General features: G+C 41.7%; 2 protein-coding genes across 5 annotated transcripts in view; both read left to right on the forward strand.

The window, feature by feature from the left end:
* edc4 (enhancer of mRNA decapping 4) overlaps positions 1-20465 on the forward strand; it is a 32389-nt gene extending 11924 nt beyond the window's left edge. Inside the window, exons 11-30 of one of the 4 annotated variants that reach the window (XM_029433660.1) lie at positions 303-402; positions 616-796; positions 990-1056; positions 1651-1742; positions 2187-2365; positions 2859-2938; positions 3111-3297; positions 3394-3686; positions 3897-4127; positions 4500-4601; positions 4827-4970; positions 5882-5918; positions 6245-6392; positions 6730-6885; positions 10939-11054; positions 11150-11315; positions 13576-13762; positions 14516-14735; positions 15224-15387; positions 17992-20465. In XM_029433660.1, coding sequence (XP_029289520.1) covers positions 303-402; positions 616-796; positions 990-1056; positions 1651-1742; positions 2187-2365; positions 2859-2938; positions 3111-3297; positions 3394-3686; positions 3897-4127; positions 4500-4601; positions 4827-4970; positions 5882-5918; positions 6245-6392; positions 6730-6885; positions 10939-11054; positions 11150-11315; positions 13576-13762; positions 14516-14735; positions 15224-15387; positions 17992-18175 — 3034 coding nt within the window. In that variant the 3' untranslated portion in view covers positions 18176-20465. The remainder of the gene's footprint in view (positions 1-302; positions 403-615; positions 797-989; positions 1057-1650; positions 1743-2186; positions 2366-2858; positions 2939-3110; positions 3298-3393; positions 3687-3896; positions 4128-4499; positions 4602-4826; positions 4971-5881; positions 5919-6244; positions 6393-6729; positions 6886-10938; positions 11055-11149; positions 11316-13575; positions 13763-14515; positions 14736-15223; positions 15388-17991) is intronic. The other 3 variants (XM_029433663.1, XM_029433662.1, XM_029433661.1) reach the window with 3 other exon arrangements.
* A 1098-nt stretch (positions 20466-21563) lies between these two features.
* The window catches only part of nrn1la (neuritin 1-like a), an 83139-nt gene continuing 77726 nt past the window's right edge, over positions 21564-26976 (forward strand). Inside the window, exon 1 of the mRNA XM_029434279.1 lies at positions 21564-21738. Within this exon, the coding sequence (XP_029290139.1) occupies positions 21681-21738 (58 nt within the window). The 5' untranslated portion in view covers positions 21564-21680. The remainder of the gene's footprint in view (positions 21739-26976) is intronic.

Genomic DNA, 26976 nt, shown 5'->3' on the forward strand with positions numbered 1-26976 from the left:
TTTCTGACTCGCTGCTATTAACCACACCACTGTCACTTTACCTCGTAACTTTGTCTTGTACTTTACAAGAGCAATTACAAGACTTTGTGCTGCTGCAACACCTTCATTTATCCTTTTGGGATCAATAAAGACTCACTTTATCTTATCAAATGAAATGTCTGCCTGGAAGACTCCCAACAAATGCATGCTTCAGACTAGTCCAGATTTGTGGATGATTATTCCTGCTATCTGAAGCTTGTCCTATTTATATTGTTGTTTAGGATCAACAGATTAAAAGATACTAATGGTGGTGTGTGTTTTAGGTTTTCTCCAGATCTGTTCAACTCATCAGTTCTGCCAAGTCTGAAGGCCAGTCTGGACCTCTCTTCAGAGTTTCTCATTCTCACCGATGTACAGAGGAAGGTCAGCGAAATGTTGTCAGCTGTGTGGTTTAATTGATGTTCACAAATATTCGTTTTAACAAATACTATTGATCAACTGCTTATGCAATTCCTTAATGGAGATTTAGATTTTAAGCAGTTTCCTGTCAATTTATGAACACTAATGAACTTACCTTGCAATTAGCACTTCATTCTGCATCCAGCTTCATGCCTTTCTGATGTCATTGTTTGCCAGGTTCTGTATGTGATGGAGCTGCATCAGGATCAGGATAAAGGCATGGCCAGTTTCACAGCGGTATCAGAGTTCCTACTGACCCACCCTGTTCTCAGCTTTGGGGTCCGGGACGTCGCCCACAGCCGATTGCGGCACACTGAGGTTCTCCCTGCAGAGGAGGAGAGTGAGAGTATGACAACAGGTGAGCATGCACACACACACGCATGCAAATATACACACTTGTATCACAAAACCAAATAACTCTTTTTACTTCTGCAATGTTTGGGTCATTCTATATAACAAGGCAATGTATTTGCTTTCATTGAATCACATTGGGACATTAAATATGTAGCAGCATTCGGCCTAAGTGTGTGTGTGTGTGTGTGTTTTTCCAGAGGGCACTCAAGGACCAACAGAGTCCAAGTCTGGGATCCAAATTAAACTTTACTGTGTTCACACCAAGTAAGTGTCTCCCCATAGTCTGATGTCGGTGTTAAGATCTTGTGTTTCACTATATGGTCCCCAAGTGGCAATTTGGTTACAGGAGGTCAATAATAGTAAACGCCTAATTACAAGACTAGCTTTTCATTTGTAACACAAGTTTTTCACTCACTTTTTCATCCGTTACAACCATGTTCGCCTTTATCATCTTTTGTGAGGCGTCACTAATGAGGCAACATGTCGTGCAAGGACTGAATAAATACATTCACTCCTAACTAAGAGGACTTTTTACATGCTTACACATAAATGTAAAGTGCCTCTTCCTCTATATTGAGGTACAGAAGTGCCAGAATGCTACGGAAGTCACTGCTACTATATCCAACACTCCCATGACATGACTCCTAGACCCCGCTAATTTTGTGTGCGTTTGTGTGTCCCAACCTGCCCACTGGCTTATGACGTCGCTTCAATTGCATTTTCATCGGGACAGAGATTTATTTTTCAACCGTGGTTGTGTGGACGAGATTCTTTTTTTCTTTTTAGAGCGATAAAACCCTGTTCACAAAAGTGCCAGTGTAAATGTGGACTATGCATTAAATGTGTGTGTGTTTTCAGGAGTCTGCAGGATGTCCAGATCTGGTTTCAGCCCAACTTGAGTTTCAGCTCTGCACTCTTCCTGCCTCATTCTGATTCCCAGGATGGTTTTGGTGAGTCATGGTCGCAAGAACACAAAATAAAGCAGATGCAAAAGACAAATCCCGATCCATGGTGATGATGTATCTTTAGTTTAGACAGTTTTATAATAAATAACTTCCAGCACATCCCAATGATGCAAAGTAGAGGTCTGTGTCGATAAATAATAATCCTGTGAGGCACAAGCCACAAGTCTCCCCAAATATGACCGAAAAAGTCATGCTTGTAGGAAATAGTGACAATGTCCCTAATATTAGATAATTGCTGATGTAGCAAACACTGTTAGCTGTAGCTAAAGTTACATTCATTAATAAACTGAATTTGATCTAATATTTGCGATGGCATGACAATATACTATATTATTGTGAAAAGATGTGTGAAGACTTGTTGATTTTTATTTGTTCTACATGTTTGGTATAGCACTTTGTGTTTGTATGTATAAAATATTGTGTGTCCAGCAGGGTTCTCAGACCATCTCACTGACCAGAGCTCTGACAAGGAATCAGGAAGTGGCTCTCAGACCGACCTGAGGAAGATCCCATCGCTTCCTGCTCCAGCTGACTTCCTGTCAAACTTGGGAGCCAACAGCGGCATCAAGCTGATGACTCCCGATGCCTTTATGACACCAAGCACTTCGGTACGAAACGCGCACAAGCTTTGTTTACTGCTCCTCTCTATCTTTCATTAACCAGCGGTATAGGCTGTCTGCTTGTTGTCTGAGTTTCACTCCAGCATGCACTTAAAGAAAAGTGTTGCTTGTTATTTTATTTGTGTTGCCTAGCAACATCTTGCCCCATTAATAGCACCGTCTCCCACATATCGGTCGAGTGCTGCTACTGGTCCTTAGACACAAGCCCATAACCCTGTTAATCCACAGTCTGTACAAACTGAAGATCTACTTTATCTTTGGCTGTTTGAGTTTACATGGAGGTACATAAACATGCGGCTGTGGCTCAGGAGGAAGAGCTGGTTGCTCACTTACCACAAGATGAGCAGTAGCTCTCCGGCAAGGAAGATAATGCAGGACATAACTACAGCAACATAGTTTTCGTAGCAACTGTAATGGTCTGGTTCTGAAAATGCCTACTCATTTGTTGCTTGTAATAAATCATGTTTTTGTCACATTCCAGGTCCCAGCATCTCCTGGCAGCAGCGCCAGCAGTCTGACCATAGTGACAGCCATCAGCAGCAACTCTGACTCGACTAACAGGTGAGCTTTTCTATCCAGTTTAAAACGGATAAGATCGTAATACAAAAGGAATAAAGTAGTGACCAGCATCTGTATTTCATAATGTGTTAATGGGAAGACAGTCGTTTCATCTATGTCCTTATCACATGCAGTTGTCATCTCAGTTAGAAATTGGATTATTACAGAATATCAGCTTTCTTAATGTGTGCAGAGCTATCGACGATGTCAGTCAGAGTCCTCACAGAGCAGAGAACAACAGCAGCAGCACTCTGGCACTGTCCACCAGCAGTCTGGCACTCTCCACCAGCACTCTGGCAATCTCTACCAGCAGCCCAAGAGCTGCTTCTGCTGTGCTGCTGCCTGGACTGGAGAACATGCAGGTAAGACCTGACACACTCTCCGACTTCTTCCAGCCTCTTAATACCCTGAATGGGATGGTATTTGTTCTTCATTACCCTCCTTGTCTCCATCTCCAGGCTTTAGCGTCTCCTAGTGGTCCTCTTGTGCTTGACGGCCCACAGATTCTGGACTCTCCCCTCCTGCCACCTCTGTCCTCTCCGACCAGGGCCCGCTCCCCTGACGTCATCTCCTCAGCCTCCACAGCCATGTCCCAGGACATGCCAGAGATTGCATCCCAGACCCTGCAGCTTCAGCGTGGACTCGTGTCCAGTATGGAGTCTTCACCTCTTTCTGCTCTCCAAACAGACAGCATGGCCTCTGCTGCATCTGCCCTGCACCTACTCACCTCACCCCGCACATCCAACAACAGGTACGAAGAAATTAATACAGAGTTAATGTTAACAGTGAGTACACAACTCCGAAGTTGTCTGCAAGGTCTATGTATCCAGCCATTCTTAAATGAGCATGTTTTCAAATATATTCAGCAGTAACTTAAAAGCATACAGAAATCTTTTGAGACTAACTTTGAAAAAGCACCAGTATGGGCCTTTGAAATTGACTAAACAATTTTCTGTCTCAGTCTGTTGCCCCTCGAACTCGGAGGTGCAGATGGGCCAGTGGGCGGGGCAGGGGAGTCAGAGCCCAGACTCAGCCACACCCCATCTCTACTTGAGAACGCCTTATCGCAGGAGAACCCTGGAGTTGGTGGAGGCTCATCAGATGGGAGTGTTATCCACACACCTTGGCCCGCTGCGCCTGACATCACGAGAGAAACCAGGAACAGTCTCAGGGACAATGGTCTTGGAGACTGGTAGGTTTGCATTTCACAATTACAAATGTAAACATCTATAAAACGTTCTTAAATCTCTTTGGCAAAGTCTGACCACTTTACTTTTTAGGATTGTAACTATTTTAGTTTTTATGAATAGCTTATGTTATTAATGATGAACCAGCTTTGTTTACTATTTACCAATAAAGCAACTTTTCTGATTTGATGTCCCTATGAGTGTTATTTAAAGGTAAACAAGTTGCATAATGTTGCTTTAACATGCAAAAGTATATCAAGTAAAGAGATGACATGCCATTGACAAAATGACCAGGTCAGTTTGTCTTTCATATCTGTGTTGACATTGTAAAAGCAGTGTGAAAAACATGTTTGTGCCACATGTCTACTGTGTTGTAGTTCAAGAGAGGAGGCGAAGGACAGACGCTTGAGCTCACCTTACCATCGACGGACGTATCACCTCACACAGAACGACAGTCAGGACGCTGGCGCTGAACAGAGGTAACACAAATGAACAAATAAGATGCGTCCAATGTCGTCCTAGATGGAAGATATCAAAAAACAAGGCCCAACACAAGTTCAGTACTTTATTTAAGGCACAATAACGACTTGATGTTACCGATCTTTTCCAAGACCATTACGGAGCATGTGGCATGCACTCGGCTACATAGGTTACAGCCGCCGTCTTTCTCCGAACTTATCTGCATGTTTCTGTGTTTGACCCAGTGACCCTGATGATGAGGTGTCCAGCCTGGTATCATCCTCAGGAAATTGTGGCTCTCGTTCTTCTCACAGACTACCAGTTAAGGACTGGAAGACCTCACCACGTGGCTCGCCAAAAGTAAAGAGGAAGACCAAGAAAGATGACTGGTATGTTGATGTTTGATACTAAAGGATTCCGAGGAGTGCGGCTGTAAACAAAACTATGTTGTAGTACTTCACAGTGTGCGAAGGTGTAGTTTAAAAAGTGTTCATGACTTCAGGTACAAGCTAATTTAGAGAAAGATGACATTGAGAAAAATAATCTTTAGCTTGGGCCTGCTGTGAATAATAGTGAGGTAGAGGATATATATACTTATGTACAGTGCCTCTTTAAATGAGACTTTATTTTATTGTTTTTATGACTTTGAATCAGTCTTTTCTTTAGATCTAATGACACCCACTCTTTAATGTAAAGAAATCTCTACAAATGTGGATAGGTTTGTTTTTTTAAGAAATCCAATCTGTCTTAAATTGTATTTTTCCGCTTGCTTTCATGATGGACGATCCTGGCTGTGTGCATCGGGAGACTGCCAGGCAGTCACTTAGGCTTGATTACACTAGTGCGACTAATCACTTCCCTGTCAGTCAACAAGCTAAAGTAACTTAGACTGCAGTTCAGTGCAGTTTTATTTCCACTGTTTATTTAGTTACCTACTTGATGTGAAAAGTAAAGAGTGCTTCCGTTCATTCAGCATTCAGCTTGGGTTTTATGGGTAGACAGGCTAAACGTGCGTTTGTAGCTCCAGATACTTTTTTATTATTAATGGTAATTAGTGGAATATTTGTCGATAATTTATTGGCTTTCTTCAACTCTTGGTAATACATTCACAGCAAAAATCAATAAGAATCACAAATGTTATGTCAATGTCTGTATTTAATATCAATTCACTGGAAAACAATGTCTCTGTAAATATAAACAAAGTTGTCTTCAAATACCCACACACATGTGTATTAGCATAATACTTGATGCTTGAGTCGTACCTAAAGGTGTTTGCACATTCTGTCTCCTTTCTCCTCAGTGAGTCGTCCCAGTCCAGGCAAATGGACTCTGGTCAGGTAAGGTGATCACAAAACATATTGGTTAGCTTCTTTTCTATTCATTAACTGCCACAGTGGTGCTTTAAATGGTAGAAAAGCAATTTATTCTTTTTAAACGATTTGTTTTCTTGATGTTCTCTTGGAAATGCATTACACCTAACTTTAACTATTAATTGATTTCTAGCCACTAGGGGACAGCAAAATATCAAAACGAGCTTGCAGAAACCTATCCACCAGCTTAGACATGCATTTCCAATCTGTTAGCAAATGTTTGTCTACTTATATCAGTGTATATTGAGCTTCTTTTCTTTTCTTCTTCTTCAAACATTGTCTCCATCCAATAGATGAATGCAGAAGTGCAGGACGAGTTGTTGATGCTCCTGCGCAGCCAGCAGAGGGAGTTAACTGAACTGCGTGGGCAGATTGAAGCCATGCAGAGCACCATTATGGTCCAAGTAGAGCACGCCCTTACTAACCACCAGGAACAAGAACGTATCCTTCAGTCTTTTCTCTACTCACTGAGCTTGATTTGGTAGTTTTTCTCACTTTGCATTTCCACCACCCATGCCACTGTTCAAAGATGGGTTTGACTTCAGCAAAACGCCTTAGCAGTAGCAACATGGATTTGTTTTGATCACACAAACTAACATAATGATTTCCAGTAAGCGCTGACCTAAAGCGAGTACAGTAGGTCATCTAAGGACACAAAAAGGGTTGTGTATCCAGAATGATATTTAGAATCCATATAGTTGTTTTAAGAGTACACACGCAGGTCTTGATTGTGATCTTTCTACATATTCTTGTGAGCCTTGACATTTCATGCCCTCAGAGCGCAGACTAGAGCGAGTTCTGGCAGAGAGTCAGAATCATCAGCAGCAGCTTCAGGAGCAGCTCAGCCAGCAGCTCAGCCACACTCTCAGCTCGGTGCTAACCAACAGAATGGACAAAGTGCTACGAGAGGAAATGAAGAAAACAGTCCCACAAAGTAAGCGCACACAAAAACGAACGCACGTCATTTAGAACTAAATCAGCAATGGCAGACACGACAGAGCTTTACTCTGACACAGCTTTACTCTGCGGAGAGCGGGTGGAGAGTAACATCAGTCCTCCACATTTGTTAGCAGGTGATGGCAGTATTGCACCATTTCACTGTGTGCAAGTTGCAGACGAGGATGATTTTAAGTAGAAATCTCAATAGTCTGCATATGTTGCCCACTAGTGTCTCCTGTCCTTGACTTCTCTAGTCTTTCCACCATCCATTTTCAAATTGTAGGCTTAGTTCAGGAGACTGAAGTGTACAAATGTTCTCTGTAGCTGTGTCTAAGGTACTTTCAAAATGTCTAACATTTCTGAGAGACTCTTAAAAATGCCTCGTGTTGTTTGGTATTTCTTCACCTCGTTCTCTTTAGTTCGATAGCTTAAAGTCTGATCTGCAATATAAAATGAACCAAGAAATCGGCTTTGCTTAGACAGCTCCCTGTACTGTTTTAAAATGTACTTTCACAGTTTTAGTATTTTGAGGCATTTTGCAGCAAAGCACATGTTTTTATTTTACATTATAAAAATACATTATAAAAATACATTTACAATATAATATATTATAATAATACAATATATATATATATATATATATATATATATATATATATATGACAATAATATGTATTATAGTATACTATTATAATATAATATTTTATTATAACATTATGTTATATAATTTTCTGTTTTGTTGCATCACACACATCACAACACGCACAAGCAACTGATGATAGGCCTGCTGCTGGAGATGAGACGCACGGTAGAGAGAGCTGATCACTCGTATATTTAGAAAGCACAAATGGACGGGGCACGGTCCATTCTGCATGAGATGTTTGAAGTGATTCTAGAGGAAAACGGAGAAGAAAGGCCAAAGATGAGGGCCTCACTGCAACTGGATAGTTTCTTTGTAAAAGCCACCATTCCCAGAAATGAGACCGCACTTGGATATTGGAGAAATATCACCTTTGTTTTCTAGCACTGACACAAATGGCACGCAAATACCTTTTGAGCCGCATGCACCAGCACGGACAGAGAGCGGCTGTTCAGCTTTGCCTCTCGCGTCTTAGATGAGGAAAAAAATAGACTGAGCTGCAACAAAGCAGAGATTCTTATCTTTGTAAAGAAAACAACAAGCATCTTATTAAGAAGAGGTATCTGTGATTTTTCTTTTTCTTTTTTTATCATTAATATTCGCAAGAGGAGGCCAACTGTATAAGAGGCAGGTCTTTGTTTTGTAAAGAGGTCCGTGTTCAGCCTCATGTTCCAGCCTGTCATAAGTGTGTACTTAATGGAAACACGAGAACATTGTATAAAAAACACAAGATGTGAAAGATGGCCCTATTTATGTTTGTATTTACGTATTGAAACTTCTTCTCATAGTTTTATAGCTTTCATGTGAAGAAGGTTATATTAAAGGTTGTTTCATACATTTGTATACGGTAGTTGGATTTGTGCTCATCATAATTAAGGGTCAGACGACTTTAAAGCAGATCAGATACTTTTTATTGCTAAAGATTGAATTGGTTCCCCCGCACAAAAGTGAAATAAATAACTGCAAAAACTAAATAAACGACAACAAAAGGACATTGGCCAAATTGTTATGTTAAACATCGGTATGGCCCAGAATTGAGCAATGGGTGCATCCCGAGTTTGTCATTTAAGTTTACACCAGGGGTGTCAAAGTCAAATGGACGGAGGGCCAAATAAAAAATTTAGCTACAAGCCGAGGGCCGGACTGTTCGAATGTTCATTGAAAAATTTTTAAATGACGCATATAGTCTAGTGAACCTAATTGAACCTACTGAAAACCTAACAAATATATTCCAATATGATCAGATAAATAAAGCAATATTTTCTTATGGCTCTGTCAGTAATCTTTAATTTTCAACAGACACAAAAGACAAATTTCCTTTATATAAAAATCCCCATAACATGAACATTAAATGAAAGAAACCGGTATTCAAGGCACCATCAGTAGCCTATATTTTCTATTTTAGCAAAAGTGGGCTAAATTTACTTCAAAGAAAAAAACAATAATAGCAATTTTCTATCATCCACTCAACTGAAATATTTTTAAAATATAATTGGATTGAAATACAATAAAATAAAGTGCAAAAATCTATTAATCAAAAACAACACTTTGTTTAAGGAGAAGTAACATGCAGTGAAAACAAATATTAAACTTTAACTTTTAAACTTGAACTGAGTAAAAACTCTAAATATGTGATTGCACAGTAATGTTCACTTGTTTGAGGTTGAGGGTGATACTTGGTGGTGTCCCATCTTTTCCACAAGTTCATCAATGTTCGGGGTAAGGCTCTGAGCTGAGGAAATCCTCAGAATTGAGTGGAGGTGTTCAGCAGTAAGTCGACTTCTGTGTGATGTTTTGTTCAGGTTCATCAAAGAAAACAGTTGTTCACACAGGTATGTGCTGCCAAACATAGACAACGTTTGAGCAGCCTGGATGCGCAGCTGGGGCATTGTGTCGGGGAGGAAACGGGCGAACTCCGCAGCACCCACTGCCGCATATTTTGCCCTCAGTGCATCATTGCATTGGAGGTCAATCAACTCCATTTGGAGGTTTGGTGGTGAGCTTTCCACGTCAACAGCAAATGGGTTACCGAGCAGTTCCAACCTGCTTTTTTGTGCTTCAAAGTCAGCAAATCGGCGTCGAAAGTCAGCGGCAAGCATACCTATTTTATCAGCCAACTGTGCGCTCATATTCTTGTTTTTGTCCGCGTGTTTCGTTTCATAATGTCGTCTCAGATTATACTCTTTCAGTACCGCCACACTTTCTCCACACAGAAGACACACAGGTTTTCCAGCTACCTCCGTGAACATATACTCCGACTCCCACCTTGTTTGAAACCCCCGGTTCTCAGTGTCCACCTTCCGTTTTGCCATTTTTGATGGGTATCTGAAAGTTAATTTTACTGTGATGCTGACGACTGCTGTGCCAATAAATATTGAAATGAAGCAGCCTACTGCTCGGTGCGTCACCGTTGCATTGTGGGAAATGTAGTATTGGTGCGTGTAAAAGATCTGCGGGCTGCGGGCCGGTTCTAATAATAAATCAAGATCATCCCAGGGGCCGTAAAAAACCTTCTCGCGGGCCGGATGTGGCCCGCGGGCCTTGACTCTGACATATGTGGTTTACACCATTGATTGTGCCCCTTAACACTACAAATCTTTGCTGAATGTCGAAATGGGATGCATCTCCTGATTCCCACACCGCAGAGTATCTGTCGATGTACTATTCTGATTCCTGTGCTCTTTTTGCTCTATTTAAAATCTGTGTACCTGACTGTGCTCGGTGCTGTTGTCATCCTTGGAATGCTTTGTGAGCTATTGGAATAAGTTTTATGTAAGTTGCGAGTTCAGGGATTTTGTGCGGCTGTGAGAACTGACTGACTGACTGAACAGATGACTGAAACATTACGCTTTTAAGGACCGAAGGAAAGAAACTGTATTTGTTGTTTGGTCGTGCCATGGCCTATTCGCTTAATGAGGTCGGTATCGGTGCTAAGAGCAATCTGATAGATCGGATCAAAACATCCCTGATCTGAATTAGCTGTAAACATTGTAAACAGGCCCTTGAGAGTTTAATTGATCTGATCTACTTATTGTATTTAGTTTTATATATTTTTATTTTCTATTTTGTCTCCATGGGGAAAGTAGTGCACACTACGCTGTACATCGATGCATGTTGTCTTCATGCCTGAGATCACCCAAGACATACGATGAATTAGATTTAATACAGGATGCCTTTGAGAGATTAGCGCCTTGAGATTGCTTTTAGCTTTGAAAGGCGCTTTATAAATACTATTTATTATTATTATTATTATTATTATTATTATTAGATGTGTTCTTGCCTCGCGTCTCCTGTCCTCTAATTAGTGCATGAGATGTTCCTGTCTTTTGTTCCCTCTAGCTTTGATCACATGCCTAATTAAAGGGGAGTTCTTGCTAATCTGTCCTGCTTATTCTTTCCCCTCTCCAGCAATCTCTAAGAGTCTGGAGCCAGTGACGGGTCAACTGAACAATACAATTGCTGCCAAGCTGACCGCTGTGGAGATCACGCTGAAGGACAATGTCAGCAAGGTGGTCAAATCCAAGGTAAGTGGCGGGCCCTGAAGTCTGTCCTATCTGAAGTCTTAATCACACCACCTCCTCTCACCGCCCTGCTCACTGTACCCGCTTCCTGTTTACAGAACACAACGGATGCAATCGGTCGAGCGGCAGCCGAAGCGATGCAGGGGCCCATCCAAGCAGCCTATAAAGACGCCTTCCAGAGCATCGTGCTGCCTGTTTTTGAAAGAGGCTGCCAGTCCATGTTTCAACAAATCAACGACAGCTTTAAACAAGGCACACAAGAATGTAAGGCAAACTTATCAATTTATTTTATAACATGAAAATAAGTGTTTTTTGTCAGCAACATATAGTACATATATCAAGATAAGACCTACTGCACGGTTGGATTACTAATATTTACTTGCATGCTGTTGCAATAGACTTTCATTTTTTCATTTAAATTGTCCATTTGTTGACCAGATATTGTTACTGTCCCTTGAAGCTGTTCTGGTGGCTCACCATGTCCCTTTTCGAGACCCTTTTATATGGGTGCTTTCTTTATGTTGGTTGTTCCCTGTATCTAGCTCTAAAATCAGGGTCTGTTTATCTGGTACTTTTAATTAAATAACCATCTCTTTGGAAAAGCTCAGGGACAGCTTTTGTAATGATGCCTTTTCTTACTGAGCCTGGCCACTGATGTGTTGATAAGCAGTCTTTTTATTCTGAGATTGTGCTCATGCCTACCTCTGGAAGCTGGTGGCTAAATGTTTAAATTGACGGGCTGTCATAATGTGTACAGAGGGGAGACGCACAGTTACCCTGCAGTAAATGGGGAGGCCACAATACCCCTCTGAGCATGTGTGCTCTTGTTGGCGTGTTCCAATTTAAATTTAATCCAAGATCAAATTGAGGGTTGATCTTTTTGTGTGTAAATATTGACTGTATCTGCACTGCCATCTCGCTACTGTGCAAGCCTTCAACTCTGTCGTTGTTAGTGCAAGATGACGTTATTGCACCATTTCCCCTAATTTCTCATATTCATAGGTTCATTGAATGTAAAGATGCATATTAATGAAAACACTTGAATTTATTTTAAATAGGCTAAGCATAATACAAAGGTGCATGTTGGTGAACAACATAATAGCTAGAATAAACGGAGAACTGCAGACGACTCTAACCTTCAATTTTTAAGTGCATTAATTAGTTTGGCGTGTTTTATTATTGGAATTAATAAGAGTTCCACATTCTGTTGTTTGCTTTGCAATAAGAGGATATTGGCTTTTGTAGAGGAATCTGTAGAGTAGGAGAGTAAATCACGATACGATACTCTAAAGATTCTTTGGACAACCATACAATAAACTGTACACACACTGCAACGTTCACAGTAATGACGTTTCTGCTACTTACCGCTCGCTAGCCGTGGTTATATGTATCAATGTTTTCACTTTGCATCGATGATATTGTATCGTTGATCATTAAATTGCTTTATCGATCTATCAATGGATCATTACACCCCTAGAGATGTGGTGAAAATAAAGTCATTCAATGGCATTAAAATAAAGTTTATAATCTAGAAAACTTTCAACCGCATTTCGTCTTGTTTCATGAAATGAATTTGACTTCACTGTCCTAAATCGGTTATTGTTAAATCCTCATGTTTTGATCACTTTCCGAGCGGCATGCTAAAGACCCAGTGATCTCTTGCCAAGATTCAAGAAACTGTGTAGAAACTTTCAGACTCCTGTAGCGCCTGCCTGATGGAGGAGAGTGAAGAGTCTGTGCTGGGGGGCGGGGGTGTGTACTGTCCCTGATGATGTTGTGGGCTCTCCTGGTGGCCCTGGTGGTGTAAATGTCCTGTAGTGAGGGGAAGGCTGCTCCTGCGATGTACTGTGCAGTTTTTATCACACTGGAGTGCCTTCCTGTCCCGGGCAGTGCAGTTTCCATACCAGACCGTGATGGCACTGGTGAGGACGCTCTCAACTGTACATCTGTAGAAGTTGCTGAGAATTTTGGATGACATGCCAATGTTCTCAGCCTCCTCAGGAAGTACAGTCGTTGCTGGGATTTCTTGATGTTCTGTGGTGTGTTGTGAGAGCAGGTGAGATCCTCGCTGATGAGGGTTCCGAGCAATTCCACTTATATATTGTCATGTGTTTCCGAATACAATTGAAATGATCCATTTCTTCTGATTACAATACAAGGAATCATCATGCAGCCAAAGTCAATGTCATAGCAAATTTATAAATTCCACAATCACACAGACTTTTATCCGTGAACGACCCAAACATCTGTCGGTGTAATTGTGTTCTGACAGCTCAGTTACAGCGCTGGCAAGTGAGAGTGCAGCACATAAATCCACTTGTGGATTTGTCAATGGAGCTTCTGTGCTGGTTGTTAATTCTCAGTGGGTTTTGTATTACTGCTAACCTTTCACATTACACCGAGTGATCTGATAACAACGAAGATATTGCGTAATGTCGTTTTGAGTGTATGTAGTTTGATTTAAAAATGTGTCTGCTTGTGTTTGGGGGAAGAACTGATTTTCTGTTGACTTTCATCTTTGTAGACATCCAACAGCTTGAGACCCATATGAAGAACAAAAAGCAGAGAGAGCAGGAGGCACGAGAACCCATTATTTGCCAGCTCCAGCAGATGATCGACAGCTTCCAAACCTCCACCGATCAGCTGGCCAATAACATCACAGCAAATGTCCGGGCAGAGGTCCAGCACCAGATCCAGATGATGGTGGGAAAGTATGTATCCTAGCTATCCCTCATCGACCGCACTGTTGGCCACCTGCGATTGGAAAGCTGTTACTGAAACCTTGTTTTTTTTCACATCCTAATAGAATCAAAGCAGTTGGTTCAAGTTTTTAATACTAAAATAAAATAAAAACTCATAAAACTTAGGCTCTCAATACTAAAGCTTGAAGTACTTTAAAGCCTGATGTTTTAAAAGAATCCTGCTGTTAACTGATATTACTCGCAGTGATTGATCTGATTGACATTCCAAGTGGATATTTTGAACATCAGATATGCATATCAGCAGATGCTTCTGCCAGCAGCCCAGGTCTTATTCACTGCCTATTGAGCAGGTGCATAATGGGCTGGAGAGTAGAAACAAGCAAGGCTTAATCCTAGGGCTAATGTAAGAACATAAATTCGATCGAGTCTCTTGTTCCCTCTTCAATTAATTTCATGGCCTCTAGAGTTTATAGATTTGTCGGGGGCAGCGCAGAGAGAAAGTAGTTGGCCAACAAAAACTTTAAAATCTTGAAAAGGAAATGCAAGGCCGGACTGTGCAGAGTCAGATTTACTTTGAACTTGGAGATTAAAAGTGATATCTTGTATGTTAAGTAATTCAAGACCAGATTATACTACCATGTGATTGAATAATGGTTTCTTGACTTAGCCAGGCGGCTACAGTGCAGGATAGTAGTTGGAAATACATGTAATATGAAGGATAACCCTTTCCTCACGTTTCCTCTTCGTCGTTTTCCTCCCCAGTTTGCAGGAGACTATTCTTAGCCATGTGCAGCGAATTGTCAAAGGGGAGGTGAGCCTGGCAATGAAGGAGCAGCAGGCAGTGGTCACCTCCAGCATCATGCAGGCGATGAGGTCAGCGGCCGGCACACCCGTCCCCACAGCACACCTAGACTACCAGACACAGCAGGCCAACATCCTGCAGCTCCTGCAGCAGGGCCAGCTCAACCAGGCCTTCCAGCAGGTAACACACACACCCTCATGCTTGCACAGTAGTTTGTATCTGAACTATGGCTGTAACGGTTTGTGTATATGTGCCGGACAATCCCACTGGAAACCGAGTCGGTCTCACTATGGAGAGTGCAAATGAAACGCGTGTGGGCGCTGCTCCACCATTGTTGGGGACGTGAATGGAAACACATGCTAACACACATTCGAATGCGTCACATGCTGTGCCAATCAGCGGCAGAAGAAAAAGCAACCAGCATTTTCAGTTTCATAGAATAAGAGATTTAATAGCCTATCGTGACCTGTTGCTTTATGGGAAAGTGGTTGTTCGGTGTTCGTACAGTGAAGTACAGAAGTGTTACTTATTTCTATAATGAAAATAGTGCTAATGTGCATAATGGTACCTCAGTCCCCAGAAATAGCATTTTGTCTGTCTATGAGTGCAAATATTCCTATGAATGGTTTAATCTGAGTATATTTCCCTCCCTCTCACGCTCCCCTCAGGCTCTGTCAGCGACAGATCTGAACTTGGTCTTGTATGTGTGCGAGACCATCGACTCTCAGCAGGTGTTTGGTCAGCACCCCTGTCCTCTCAGCCAGCCCGTGTTGCTGTCGCTCATCCAGCAGCTCTCCTCCAACCTTACAACCCGCTCTGAGCTCAAAATCAGGTGAGATTAATACAAATGCCATCCTGTGTACAGGGTGTGACTTTCTTAATTGCATCTATAGCATTATTCCCTGCTTAGAGTATACGGAGAGTAAACATGCTGTGTGTGACTTGTAGATGAACACACTGAAAGTCCAAATAGACTATATTAACAGTGTATAAAGTTTTTGTCATTGAGACACAAACGTTATTGACGATGTCTTGACATATCAGAGAATACAAATGAGTGTTAGTTAGTAGAAGGCTTCACCACACTTCGGTGTTTCCGTTCTATACATTCTGAAGCACAGCTGCTTCAGAATGTTATGACGTGAAGTCGGCAGTTACACGACTGACTGCGGCGCTGTCCACGCCACTGAACTCAAGCGAGCCGTCGTCCACTCTCGCTCCACTTTGAGGATGAGCAACTGGAACAGTGGCGGGACATCAATCGCTCACAAAATCAAGACAACCAGACGAAGGCCAGCGTGAGGACCAGAGCTCAAGACTCACGTCGAGGTTACATTACCGGAGAGGATTTAATGATCTAACATTCAGTTAAATAGTTTTTACAGTTTAAGTAAACATTCACAATGTGTCTTAGGATTCTCATGGCCAACTTATTATAGTTAATAATTATATACATTAATATACACCCGGGTACAACCTCGGCATCAAACCAGTCAAACAATTAATCTCCTTGTGACGCCAATCCCACATTTAAAAAAGAATGTTTGTAAACTCGGTAATCGACACATCAGATCCACCACAGTCTCGCTCTACTGCTCGTAACAATTACAGAACTGTTGGTAATCTGCTGAAATGGGTTTAAATAACCTCAATATTTTGGAAAACAATGTGTGCAGGATGTGTGAATATTGACACATGAGATGCATGCACTGTTTCAAATAGAAAATAATGTAAATATTGATAATTCTTTACCTGTATTACTTTCAGTATACCATCTCACACTACTGTAGTTTGATGTAAGACCTGTCTTGCAGTGCAGCAGGCATAACTTGGGTTTAATCAAAAACCTGTGAGCTGTGTGAGCGTGCTTCTTCCCAACATGTCTTCATTTTAAGTAAATGTTCCCACAAAGTGAGAGCAGTGAGCATGTTCTGAATTGCATTACACGGCGTCTCTCCCACACAAGCTGCAGCCTGTGCTGTCGTCCATCAGTAATAAAGCCAGTCTTTGCTAAACTTGTGCTCCCCATCTCATCTCCATTGCATGTCCATTATTCCTCGTCCCCCCGAGTGCTGAACAGTGCTAAACTGCTGACCCCATCACCCTGCTCCGTCTGTAGCTCTGCTCCATGGCTGTCCAGGGAGCGCGGATGATCCTGTGAATAGCTTCGCAAATTTTAGATGCAACTCTATCGTTCCGTGCCCTTGTATCTTTCATTCTGTTGTTCACTCTTGCACACCCGCATGTTCTTTAACAGAAACGTGTGTTGTGCTGTTATTCTCAAGAAGCGTGTGGCTGTGTCCCCTCGTAGAGCCCCCACCTCACTCCCTTCATGTCTTTTTCTCTTAGGTATTCTAGCATCCCTTCTCCTCTTGTTTTTTTTCTCTCCCCCCCAGAAAATCTCTTCCTCTATCAGTCCCTTTACAGCAGCACTGGATCACCTGTCTGGTTCTGCGTTTACGTTGCAGCTGCCTACTGCTGTTAATACGGCCCTCGGCTGCCGCTCTGTGCCATCTGGAGAGAGACATGAGGCCAGCAGGGTGTGGTCCAGTCTGAGGCATCATTAGGACAGAGTCGCTGTGGGAGAGATGTTCAGTAGATGGAATCAGATCAGGATAAATCTTCTCACTCTTTGCAGGAAAACGTTGTGCTCTCAAGAGTAAATACATGTCAATTAATATTAGGATAAGACAAAACCTAGAGAAATTGTGCAAAGCCTCAAAAATATTAAAACTTCTGATTGATGGGCTCTTAGAAGAACCATCAATGAGTTCCAAACAGTAACATTAGGATTGTTGCTTTTGAAGAACACATTGTTGTCCGAGAGCAAGCAAGAAGTGTGTGTGTGTGGGAACGTCTCTGATGTTGGACTGGCATCAGGTAGTGCTCTGGACGTGGAGATGAATGGTCATTTAAACTGTAAAGACACAGACGGTGGGAGAGCGGAACAGAAATGGAGTCAAACCACCAGATGCCTGACGAAAACAATTAATTGAGGAGTTCATTGTAGTGTAGTCTGAGTGAGAGGACAGGATGCAGGTGACAGTGGCATAACTCAAATTCTGCTGTGACATTTGAGTGAACACACAAGGTTCACGCTCACAAGTTGGCCAGCAGCCAGGGAGGTGATCAAGGACGGCGCTTGACATTCAAACGGCAAAAGATTGTTAGGGAGACAGATAGAAGCGGGCGGCCTTTCGCTCGCCTTCCCCTGCAGCTGCTTCAAGAGTCAAACACAAAGTCTACGCAGCTTCGACCTCGTACTGCTTTTATATCTCAATGAATGAAGTTTCAGATTGTGGATGTGAAACTTATTTCATTTTCTCCAAATAGAAGTAAAATGACCATGGCCTCATGAATAAAGTAGGTATTGGCTTGGAAATTGGTCTTTTGTCATCATTTTCTGATTTCTCCGTCTCTCTGTGTCCCTTTTCAGCTACCTGGAGGATGCAGTGATGAACCTGGACCACGGCGACCCGCTGACAAGAGACCACATGTCCTCCGTGCTGGCCCAGGTCAGACCCAAGCTCTTTACCTTCCTGCAGCAGGACCCCCACAGCCCGCTCAGCAAGAGGGCGCGGCGCCTGATGATGATGCTGCAGGGTCTCGTCAGCCACTAGTCCTATCATTTAAAGAGTGGTGCGGCAGAGTTGTTTCCTCATACATATAGATCATGACATTTTTGTTTTGAGTTCATGTATGTTTCAGAGGAGAATACAGCAACACCAACTTCACCTCAACTTTCCAGAGCTGAGGATGGGCATGCTGTTGGTTGGAGATGGAAGACGAGGGTTAAATGACGAGCAGAAGGTTCCCTCCAGCCCACCTGTCCCTAAATCCAGCTCTTTCTTTCCCGTTCCATTACATCCTATTTTTCCCCTGCTCTACCCGTACCAGTGAAGTTTCAAGTTAGGAAATAGAAACTGTTTTTGTTTCTGTTTTGTTAGCTTTTTTTGTGTCCTGGACATAACTTCAAGGCAAGACAATATTTGTCTGGACAACTCCTAAATTCACTGTAGATTCTTCCAGACCTTTGTTACTACTGCTTGTTTCCCCCCCTAAGAGGCATTCTGGTTGTCTGTCATCCTTTTATCCCCATCACGAAACAAGAGACGGTCTCAGAGACGACAGTCACTGAGCCTGGAATTTCTGGTCACCCCGTCTCCCAGACGCATCATACCTGACACTGCTTTGATGCCACCTCCTCCAAATGTGCATAAGACTCAAAGAATGTTCAGCCGACAGGTCCACAAGGCCCAAACGTCTCCCTTTCTTTATGTTCTGTGTTCCTCTGACCTGTTAGTCAGACATGTTGAGTTTTGGGATACTGAACAAGTTGTGATGCAGGGCTACTTCTGGGCGTGTTTCGCCTCAAAGTGTCTCCTTGGATCTTGGCCTTAATTAAGAGCAAACGTCAGGCTGGGACATATATATATATATTTTTTAATACAGAACAGCATCTTTGCTAGAGCCAACTTGGAATTCAGTTGCTGCAGGATTACGCTATCCTCAGTTCAGGTTTTTTTTTTTTTTTTTTTTATATATAAACATCCAAGTTAATCCCTGCAACCAAAAGTATGTAACATTCAAAGCCATTTCATGTTTGTGGCATATTTCCTTTCAGTTATTTCCTAATAGGGTTGGAGACAAAAACCTTGCCACGCCAAATCTGTCTCAGTGCTTTGAAGAGGATCAACATGCTGAATTGTTTTACTGAAAGTTAATTGAATTTGTTCCTGCGTTGGTGTTCAAGATGAAAAGCATATCTCATACTTTTTCAATCTGGCCTTGTTTTCACAAATCATTCTAATGAAGGTCTCTGAAGGATACTAACAAGATTAAAGGATGAGAAATAACATTTTTTGAAATGTAACAAATATTTGCGGAGATCCTCGAAGCTGAAAAGAATTCTCCTTGTTTGGAGCCCGACAGGTAGTTAGGCAGCCGTCCACGTGTACAGCTTTGTCCTGTGAATTGATCAGACTTCTCCCCATGTTTTCTTCTGTATGCCTGTCCCTTTTTTATATAAACATTTAGCGTTTGTAAGACTTGTATACTTGCTTTAAGAGTCGTCAAACTAGTTATAATGCATAATAAAACACTTCCTAAACATAATTGTTACTGCTGATGTTATTTTATCAGGCATGTTTGTAAAGTTAATGTGCAGTTACTTCTCATAGGCTCTAGGAGGCAGCACTTAGTCGGAATTCTTGTCACTTGGATTCAGAAATCATTCCTGCTCTTACGGGATCTGTTCTACCAAACAGTGAAAAGCCTGCACCTGTTTGTTCATCTTTAACGTGTGTTGGAAGTGTATGATACGTTGTGTTCAGCCCATTTACACACATCATTGTTTAGTTGCAGGGTGGCCACACACTTTTGCTGATTGTAAAATAAAAGTTCTGTTCATTTGACCTCTGTGTTTAGATTTGGTTAAGTTGGATTTGTCTAGCAAGTGCCTTATTGTATTCTACATGTTTTACTGAAGCATTTGATCCCATCTGGGTCTTTAGACAACTTGTAATGTTTGAGCATTATCCCATAGCAGCTCCTTTTTACTTTTACAAGAAGTGAAAATGTTGGATTTGAAGAAGGGGGAGAATCTGTATGTTTTGTTTGCAAACATTTGACTACCAAGACTGCTGATTTGAACAGATATTTGAATGATCATGCAACAGAGAGGTACTATTTTGACTACTACCACCTTTCAGTTCAGTTACGGCTTATTGTCCACAGAGAAGAAGGCGTTACCCCGAGTGGGAGCCGTGTGAGAAACAAAGCTAGTGTGTATGTTGTTGTTTTTTGCTTTCCATTCTGTTCACTTCCCTCTGCTTGGATGATTATGTTGTATCTTTTACAGTTTATTTTACCCTAAACATTTTTGGAATAAAAAAAAAGACTTGTTCACTTTATTGCGTTTTTATTTGTTTGGGGGTTTGTTCTGTACAGACGACAGTCCTGACCTGAAGAAGAGCTTCTGACGGGAGTGTCAGAAGCTATATGATATGAACATGTTATGTCACGATTATCCTGCCCAAAATATTTGACATTTACATCATCAAAATATGCTTAGAACTCATAAAATGGCAGTAAAACACACTGGAATTACTTTACATTTCTTTTAAGAAATAAATATATGATGGGACTCATCTTTTGTTTATTCTTATTAAACAGTATGGTATTCAAAAGGTTCTTCATTCTTACATAAAAAAGATAGCGAGCAAGATGGCTCGTTTAGGTCTCTCGTGAAGATATTCCCAATTATCCTGAAGATGGAAATCCACCATCAGTTTATTGTGAGCAGGTTTTTATTGCAATCCGCAATAAATTCCTGTATCGTCCTGTCCCTGATGGAGACTCGGAGCCTTGCTCACGGGAACTTCTGGTGGTGGAAAGAAACAGTTGAGGTTGTACTTCACTTGAGTACTTCCATTGAATGCTGCTTTAAACTTCTTCTGGACTATACTTTAAAATGCTACACAATGTCAAGGATTAAAATAGTGGTTTCCAACCGTTGTGGCTTTTGGTCCCTTACTAAAAGTCAGTGTGTCTGGTTGGGCCCCTGGCTATGAGGTGTTATAGACATTTAAAATGAGCTTGTTCCTTTTGTTCAACTGTTCCAGGAACACACATTAAATTAAATTATTTTAAAAAAAAGACATAGTCATAAAGACCCTTATTTATTTATTTTTTTACTGCAGAATGAGACTTTGATAAGTAGATCTGCTGATAGCACCTCTGTATGTTTAGGATTTTGAATGCAGTCTTTTTACATTGTTACTTAATAAAGTAAAGGATCTGACCCACCCGGACCTGGCCTGACTTAATGTGCAGCTCGTTAGGGACTCTGAGCTGCTGTAGACCTTCCTCCTTCCTCTTCCTCCTCCTCCTCCTCCTCCTCCTCGGCACGGGCGCGCCCTCCCCTTCAGCGGATGGAGCGGATGAGCGCACTGTGGATGCGCTCACACTGGAGTACAGAGCTGCACTGAGGACAGGAGGGAAGCACTTTGACCACCACTGAGGAGCGGGACAGTGCGCGCTGCTCTTTCTTTTTGAAGAACCACTTGGGGATTTCGGTGCAAGCCTGAAACTTGTGAGGGCGCGAGGACGACTTGTCGGGTCATCATGACATCTTTCATGAACTCTGTGTGCCTCCTCTTCTTGTCTGTTGCTCTGCTCCTGAGTAAGTACTAAATCACATTTCAGCGATTACGTTCAAACTTGTATTTCTGATCATTGCACAACTTCCACTGCAGTAGTGGGAATGTTTGGAGGAGTTCTGGCTGCGTTTGTGTGCGTAAACCAGATGACACAGATGCAGATCTGGACTTTGACCTGATCTTTATGTATTGAGATAGTTTCCCCCCCACCATCTAGACTTGACTCTGCCCTGCTTCTGCAAGTTAGAAGGTCCCGTAGCTTCCCACGTTAATGTCCATCTTCAGCAGCATGTGCCGCTGCTGCAGGAGCGATCCGCCTAAATGCTGTGGATGCAGCAGGCGGATTGCTCCTGTGTGAGAGTGGACTATAATATCATTTCCCCCAGCCTTAATACATTTGCGCAATGAGGTTGTACATTATAGTACTAGTGCAGCGATGGTTCATCCATGTTAAGTGTGCAGATGACGGGAAGCTTTCATGTTAAACTGATAGCAGCGTTTCCTCTTGCGAGTCCCATCTACAACCTTACAAGTTAACTCTTTGCAATTAAATGTTTGTTAAAGTGAAGTGGGTTCAATTAAACGATTACTTCAGCATTTTTATACTGCCCTTTCTTAAAGTTGGGGGATTTACAAGAGAATGGTCAAAATCAGTGCAGCAGATGTTGAGATATCCTGACTTTAAGTCCTTGGCATGGGGCTGTGTCATCCTTAGTAACATGTTCTCACTAAGTATGACGTCAAGTTGAGTGTGCAGTGCGTTCCAACTGCCTAGTATGTGGATTCTGTGTATGCGAGACATGCCCAGATGTATACTACATTAGCAATAATTTCTAAGTATGCAGTATGAGCTTACTGTACATGCTCAACTGCCCCACAATGCATTGTGTCAGTTATGTGAGATTTTGAGCGGCTAAAAGTCACTTTATTAAGTTTTATTGTGTTTTTAGGCAAAAAAAAGTAACCATTTAGATTCCTAATACGTTGTCAGTCTATCCAAATAACGCCTGTTTGGAAATTTTCTGCAATGTTTTTTGGAGATGTGTCTTGAGACCGGCCCAGGCGTCAGTCATGTGATACGTCTCGCTTGAGTATACTTCAGTGTGAACAGTCTGTTCTATCATACTTAATTGTTCATTCAGTAGGCAGTACATACTGATTGAGTATGTAGTATGCAGTATGTCGTTTGTGATTTCGAACACTTCCTGGGTTCAGCTCCAAAAACACTGGAACCTACCTTTACCCTTGATGCAACTTGATAGCACCTTTCACCCACAACTTTCAAACTCCATGCCCACAGTTTGTAACAAAGAATTTATGTTAAATCTGTAATCTCTGAACCCAGGTAATCCCGGTCACATCACTATGACATCATCAAACTTTAGATAGGTCCCTCCAGAGCCGCAGAAGATGTTGCACAACTACTTTCTAAGACTACAGACTACTCTTCATGACGAGTAAGCTGAACTTGATGTGTGAAATTGGTGGAGTGGCCCTTTAAATGAACAAAATACTGACAGGGTCATCTGAAACCACATCGAATCAACCTTAAACCACAGTATATGTTATACGTCATCATCATCATCATCATCATCATCATCATCATCATCATCATCATCATCAACTATCTTCATCCCATGCTGATGTCACAGCAATGTGGATGAGGGGGGTGGAACAGGAATCCTATGGGAGTGTGACACTGTCGGGGGAAGAAGAAAACAAAGTCCCCCTGAGGAGATAAATGATGAATGAATCACATCTGTCCCCTCCTCTTGCTCAGCAGAGTCTCTGGAGACTCCGTTCAGCCCCACACCTGACCGGGAAACAGTCCTTTGCTGCTGTCGCCTCATTCACTCATTCTGTCCCTTCATGTTACTGACACACGGGGAGGCTCGTTATGTAGTCATATGGGCTGATACTTTTACATGAAACTCTTTCTTTGTTCCTATCAAAACACTGTGTGTGTGAGTGTACGTTGATGTGCGGTTGATGTCCTCACGAGCAGTGCTTCCTGTCACCTTTGACTGAGACTTTCATCCGTCACACATTCTTAAAATACTTTATCTGAAGATCAAAATCTGTTCTTTAATGTTTCAAATACACTGAAACAAACTATTAAAACATAATTGGCTACGTCTATAATTAGAACTAGTATTTATAGCTGCCTTTGATCACTATGGATCTTTACAACACAGAGCTATGTGTCATGCAGGAGTACGCCAGTGTAGAGAGTCTTTCCAACGTGTCGTGTAAGCTTCACTCCCGTGGGAGGAATTTCACAATATGTATACAACATTCTGTAAACTTCTAAAATAATCTTTTTCTAAAACGTTTCTCAAAGGGAAAAAAGGAGGGGCTCGGAGCAGAAGAGTGAGGAAAAGGTAATCTGCTCAATATGTGCATGTGTGTTCTTTCTCAACAGCATCAAAAAAACAACCAAAAACCTGGTAATTCAGAACAATAGGCCCTTTTTCACAAAAGATATTTTGACATGTCACCTGTTAGAATCAGGTGTGAATAATAAAGCCGATGATGTTTCAGGGTCCTGGTTGTGCACGCTGGCTCACTGTCACACCGATGTGACTTACTGGAACACTTGATTAGAATTAGTAACACTTTAAAATGTCTACTGTGAAAAAGGACTATAGTGGGAAGCTTGCACCATCAGTAGGATGATACTGAGCTTACACAATTGGTAACGATAGACACAATTCGGAGGTGCCTACAAACTAACACAACCATTACATATTCATGAACCAGCCAGTTCAGTAAGTATAAAAAAATAAAATGCATGGCCCATTTTTCCAAAACCACACTAGTCCGAAAAATGTCCGATTGGACCAAAAGCCCATTTGTCCGACAGCCCGTTATTCCGAAAACAAATGCCCATTGTTCAGAAAATACCCACTCTGGGGAAGGCATGACCCATCCTACTCTGCCTCTGATTGGCTAGTTCTTGTTGCCTTTGATAGTTGGGTTGGCTAGGTTTAGGCATAAGGATGGAGATTGGTTATGGTAGGAATAACGGAGTTAGCCAATCAGAGGCAGAGTAGACAGGTCATGCCTTTGCCATAGTAGGAAAATAAATATCATGACCGAGTAGGTCCGATGACGTCTTTCTCCGTAATAATTAGCCATGTGCTTCTGTTTGTTGCAGGGAGAGTGTGTGTTTTTGGATAAATGCTTTCGGTCCATTAGGATCTTTTTGGACTAGTGGGGTTTTGGAATAATGGAACGTAGGAACAATGGCATGGCACCATTTTAGTTTAGCATGTTAAAACAACAGTTTGCCGCTTTACAGGGTTTTATGTGCCAAACTATGTCTTGGCCCAGGACCAGTAACTCCCTGGAGTCTCCCTGGAGTTTACAAAACAAAAAAGATATAAAGTGTTATTTGATGAGCTCAATTTACTGGTACACAGTTTTTATCACCTTTGGACAGAGTCAGGCTTGTTGTTAGTCTTTATACTAAGCTAAGCTAACTGGTTACTGGCTACAGCTAGCTTACATTTGTACTATACAGACATGAAAGTGGCATCAACGTTTCATCAAATTCTCAGCCAGAAAGCGAATAAGTGTATTTCCTAAAATGTCAAAAATATTCCTTTAATTGATCTCAAAGCTGTAGTATTGAATATGCCTCTTCTTTTGTTAGAAGAGAGTCTGTCCTCATCTTCTCTCCACTTAAGTATCAGTTTTTGTTTGTTACCTCTGTATCGGCTCAAAACGCTAGCTCTAAGTATCAGGCCAAAGACACGGAGAGGTTTCCCCTGGGTGCATGTCTCCTCTGTGCGTCATCAGCACCCCAATAATCACATTAAAAGCAGTCCAAAGGCGAGAAGCAGAATATATTCGGCTTTTAATTGTTCTCCTCAGGAAACACTTCCTAACCTCCCTCTCTCTCTAAGTTCCCCCTCAGTGGGTCGACTGCAGCGTTTTTTAAGCTGTTTTTTTTTAATGCAGCACAGACACATGAAGTGGAAGATTCCTCATTAAAATAAGTTGAAAAGTCTCATGGAAAACTGCCTGTGCTTCCCCTCCTCCTTCTCTTCTTACAGAAACAACTGAATTTACAGCCTCTACTGCTGAACACACACACATACACACACACACACACACACACACACACACACACACACACACACACACAGCTGTGTCCACCAAACTCCACACTTTTGCTATCCTCTTCCTCCCCTCATTCCCCCTACTTCCTTCATTCCCCTCTCCTTTTCTACCTTACTTCTAGCAAACCTCCTGTCCTCGTTTTTCTTACTTCTCATGTCTCCGCAGTCATTAATATCTGTATGCCATCCCTCCTCTTCTTTTTTTATATTAAACTTCATTCATCTCTCTGCTTCTTTCATCATCTGATCTTACTCTTTTTTTCACTCTTCTTCTTCGTCCCTCCCTTCCTTCTTTTCATCAGGAATTCACAAATATTGATAAATCTGACAGCCAGAATCCTTCGTCACACATTTCAAATCAAAGCAAAGCCTCTTAATTTCCAGGATACCCTTTTTTAAATAGGAGGGTCTTAAAAGATCTACAAAAGATCTACATATCTCATGGGCCACACTGTCTGACTGACGCTGGAGACTAACAGTGTCCTGTCGTCCCAGGGACGATAGAAAATGATTTTGGGACCAGTAGAGATCTTCCCTGGGACGATCTTTTCCCCTGATAATGCTGCATTTGAAAACAACAAATATGTGTTGAAATTGGCAGGAGGAGAGCTAGTTAACATTATCTGTTAGCCGTTAGCAGTTAGCCGTTAGCTGTTAGCTGTTAGCTGTTAGCAGCTGGTGGGCAGCACAGTCCTGCTTAGCTACATACCAGAGCTAACGTTACTGGAGCGAGTTTCCATTGAGTTTTCTATTCTGATGCAATTAAGCCCTATTAAGTAAAAACGACTATTAGGCGAAGGTAAATTATTGCGTTATCACAATGTACATGTAATCTTGTTAAATTCAGCTTTTAGTGAGAAATTTGATTAAATACAGTTATTTGAAGCAGATGTTTTCACAGCAATATAAATCAGATATTGGAGAGGGAGTTATGACCTGTTTAACTTCCTAACTAAACCCAGTATGCAAATAGTAATAAAGGAGTGTATGTTGAAGTACATGGGATTTATTGTTTTGTTTTTGTTTTTTACCGTGGAATTTCACTGGTATTGATATCGACGACTACATTTCTGGTATTGTCACATCCCTATAATGTTCACTCTCTTCCCGCTCTGTGTTTGGTCTCTACCAACTCCT

The sequence above is a fragment of the Cottoperca gobio genome, chromosome 6 (genome assembly GCF_900634415.1).
Source record: "Cottoperca gobio chromosome 6, fCotGob3.1, whole genome shotgun sequence".
Lineage (NCBI taxonomy): Eukaryota > Metazoa > Chordata > Actinopteri > Perciformes > Bovichtidae > Cottoperca > Cottoperca gobio.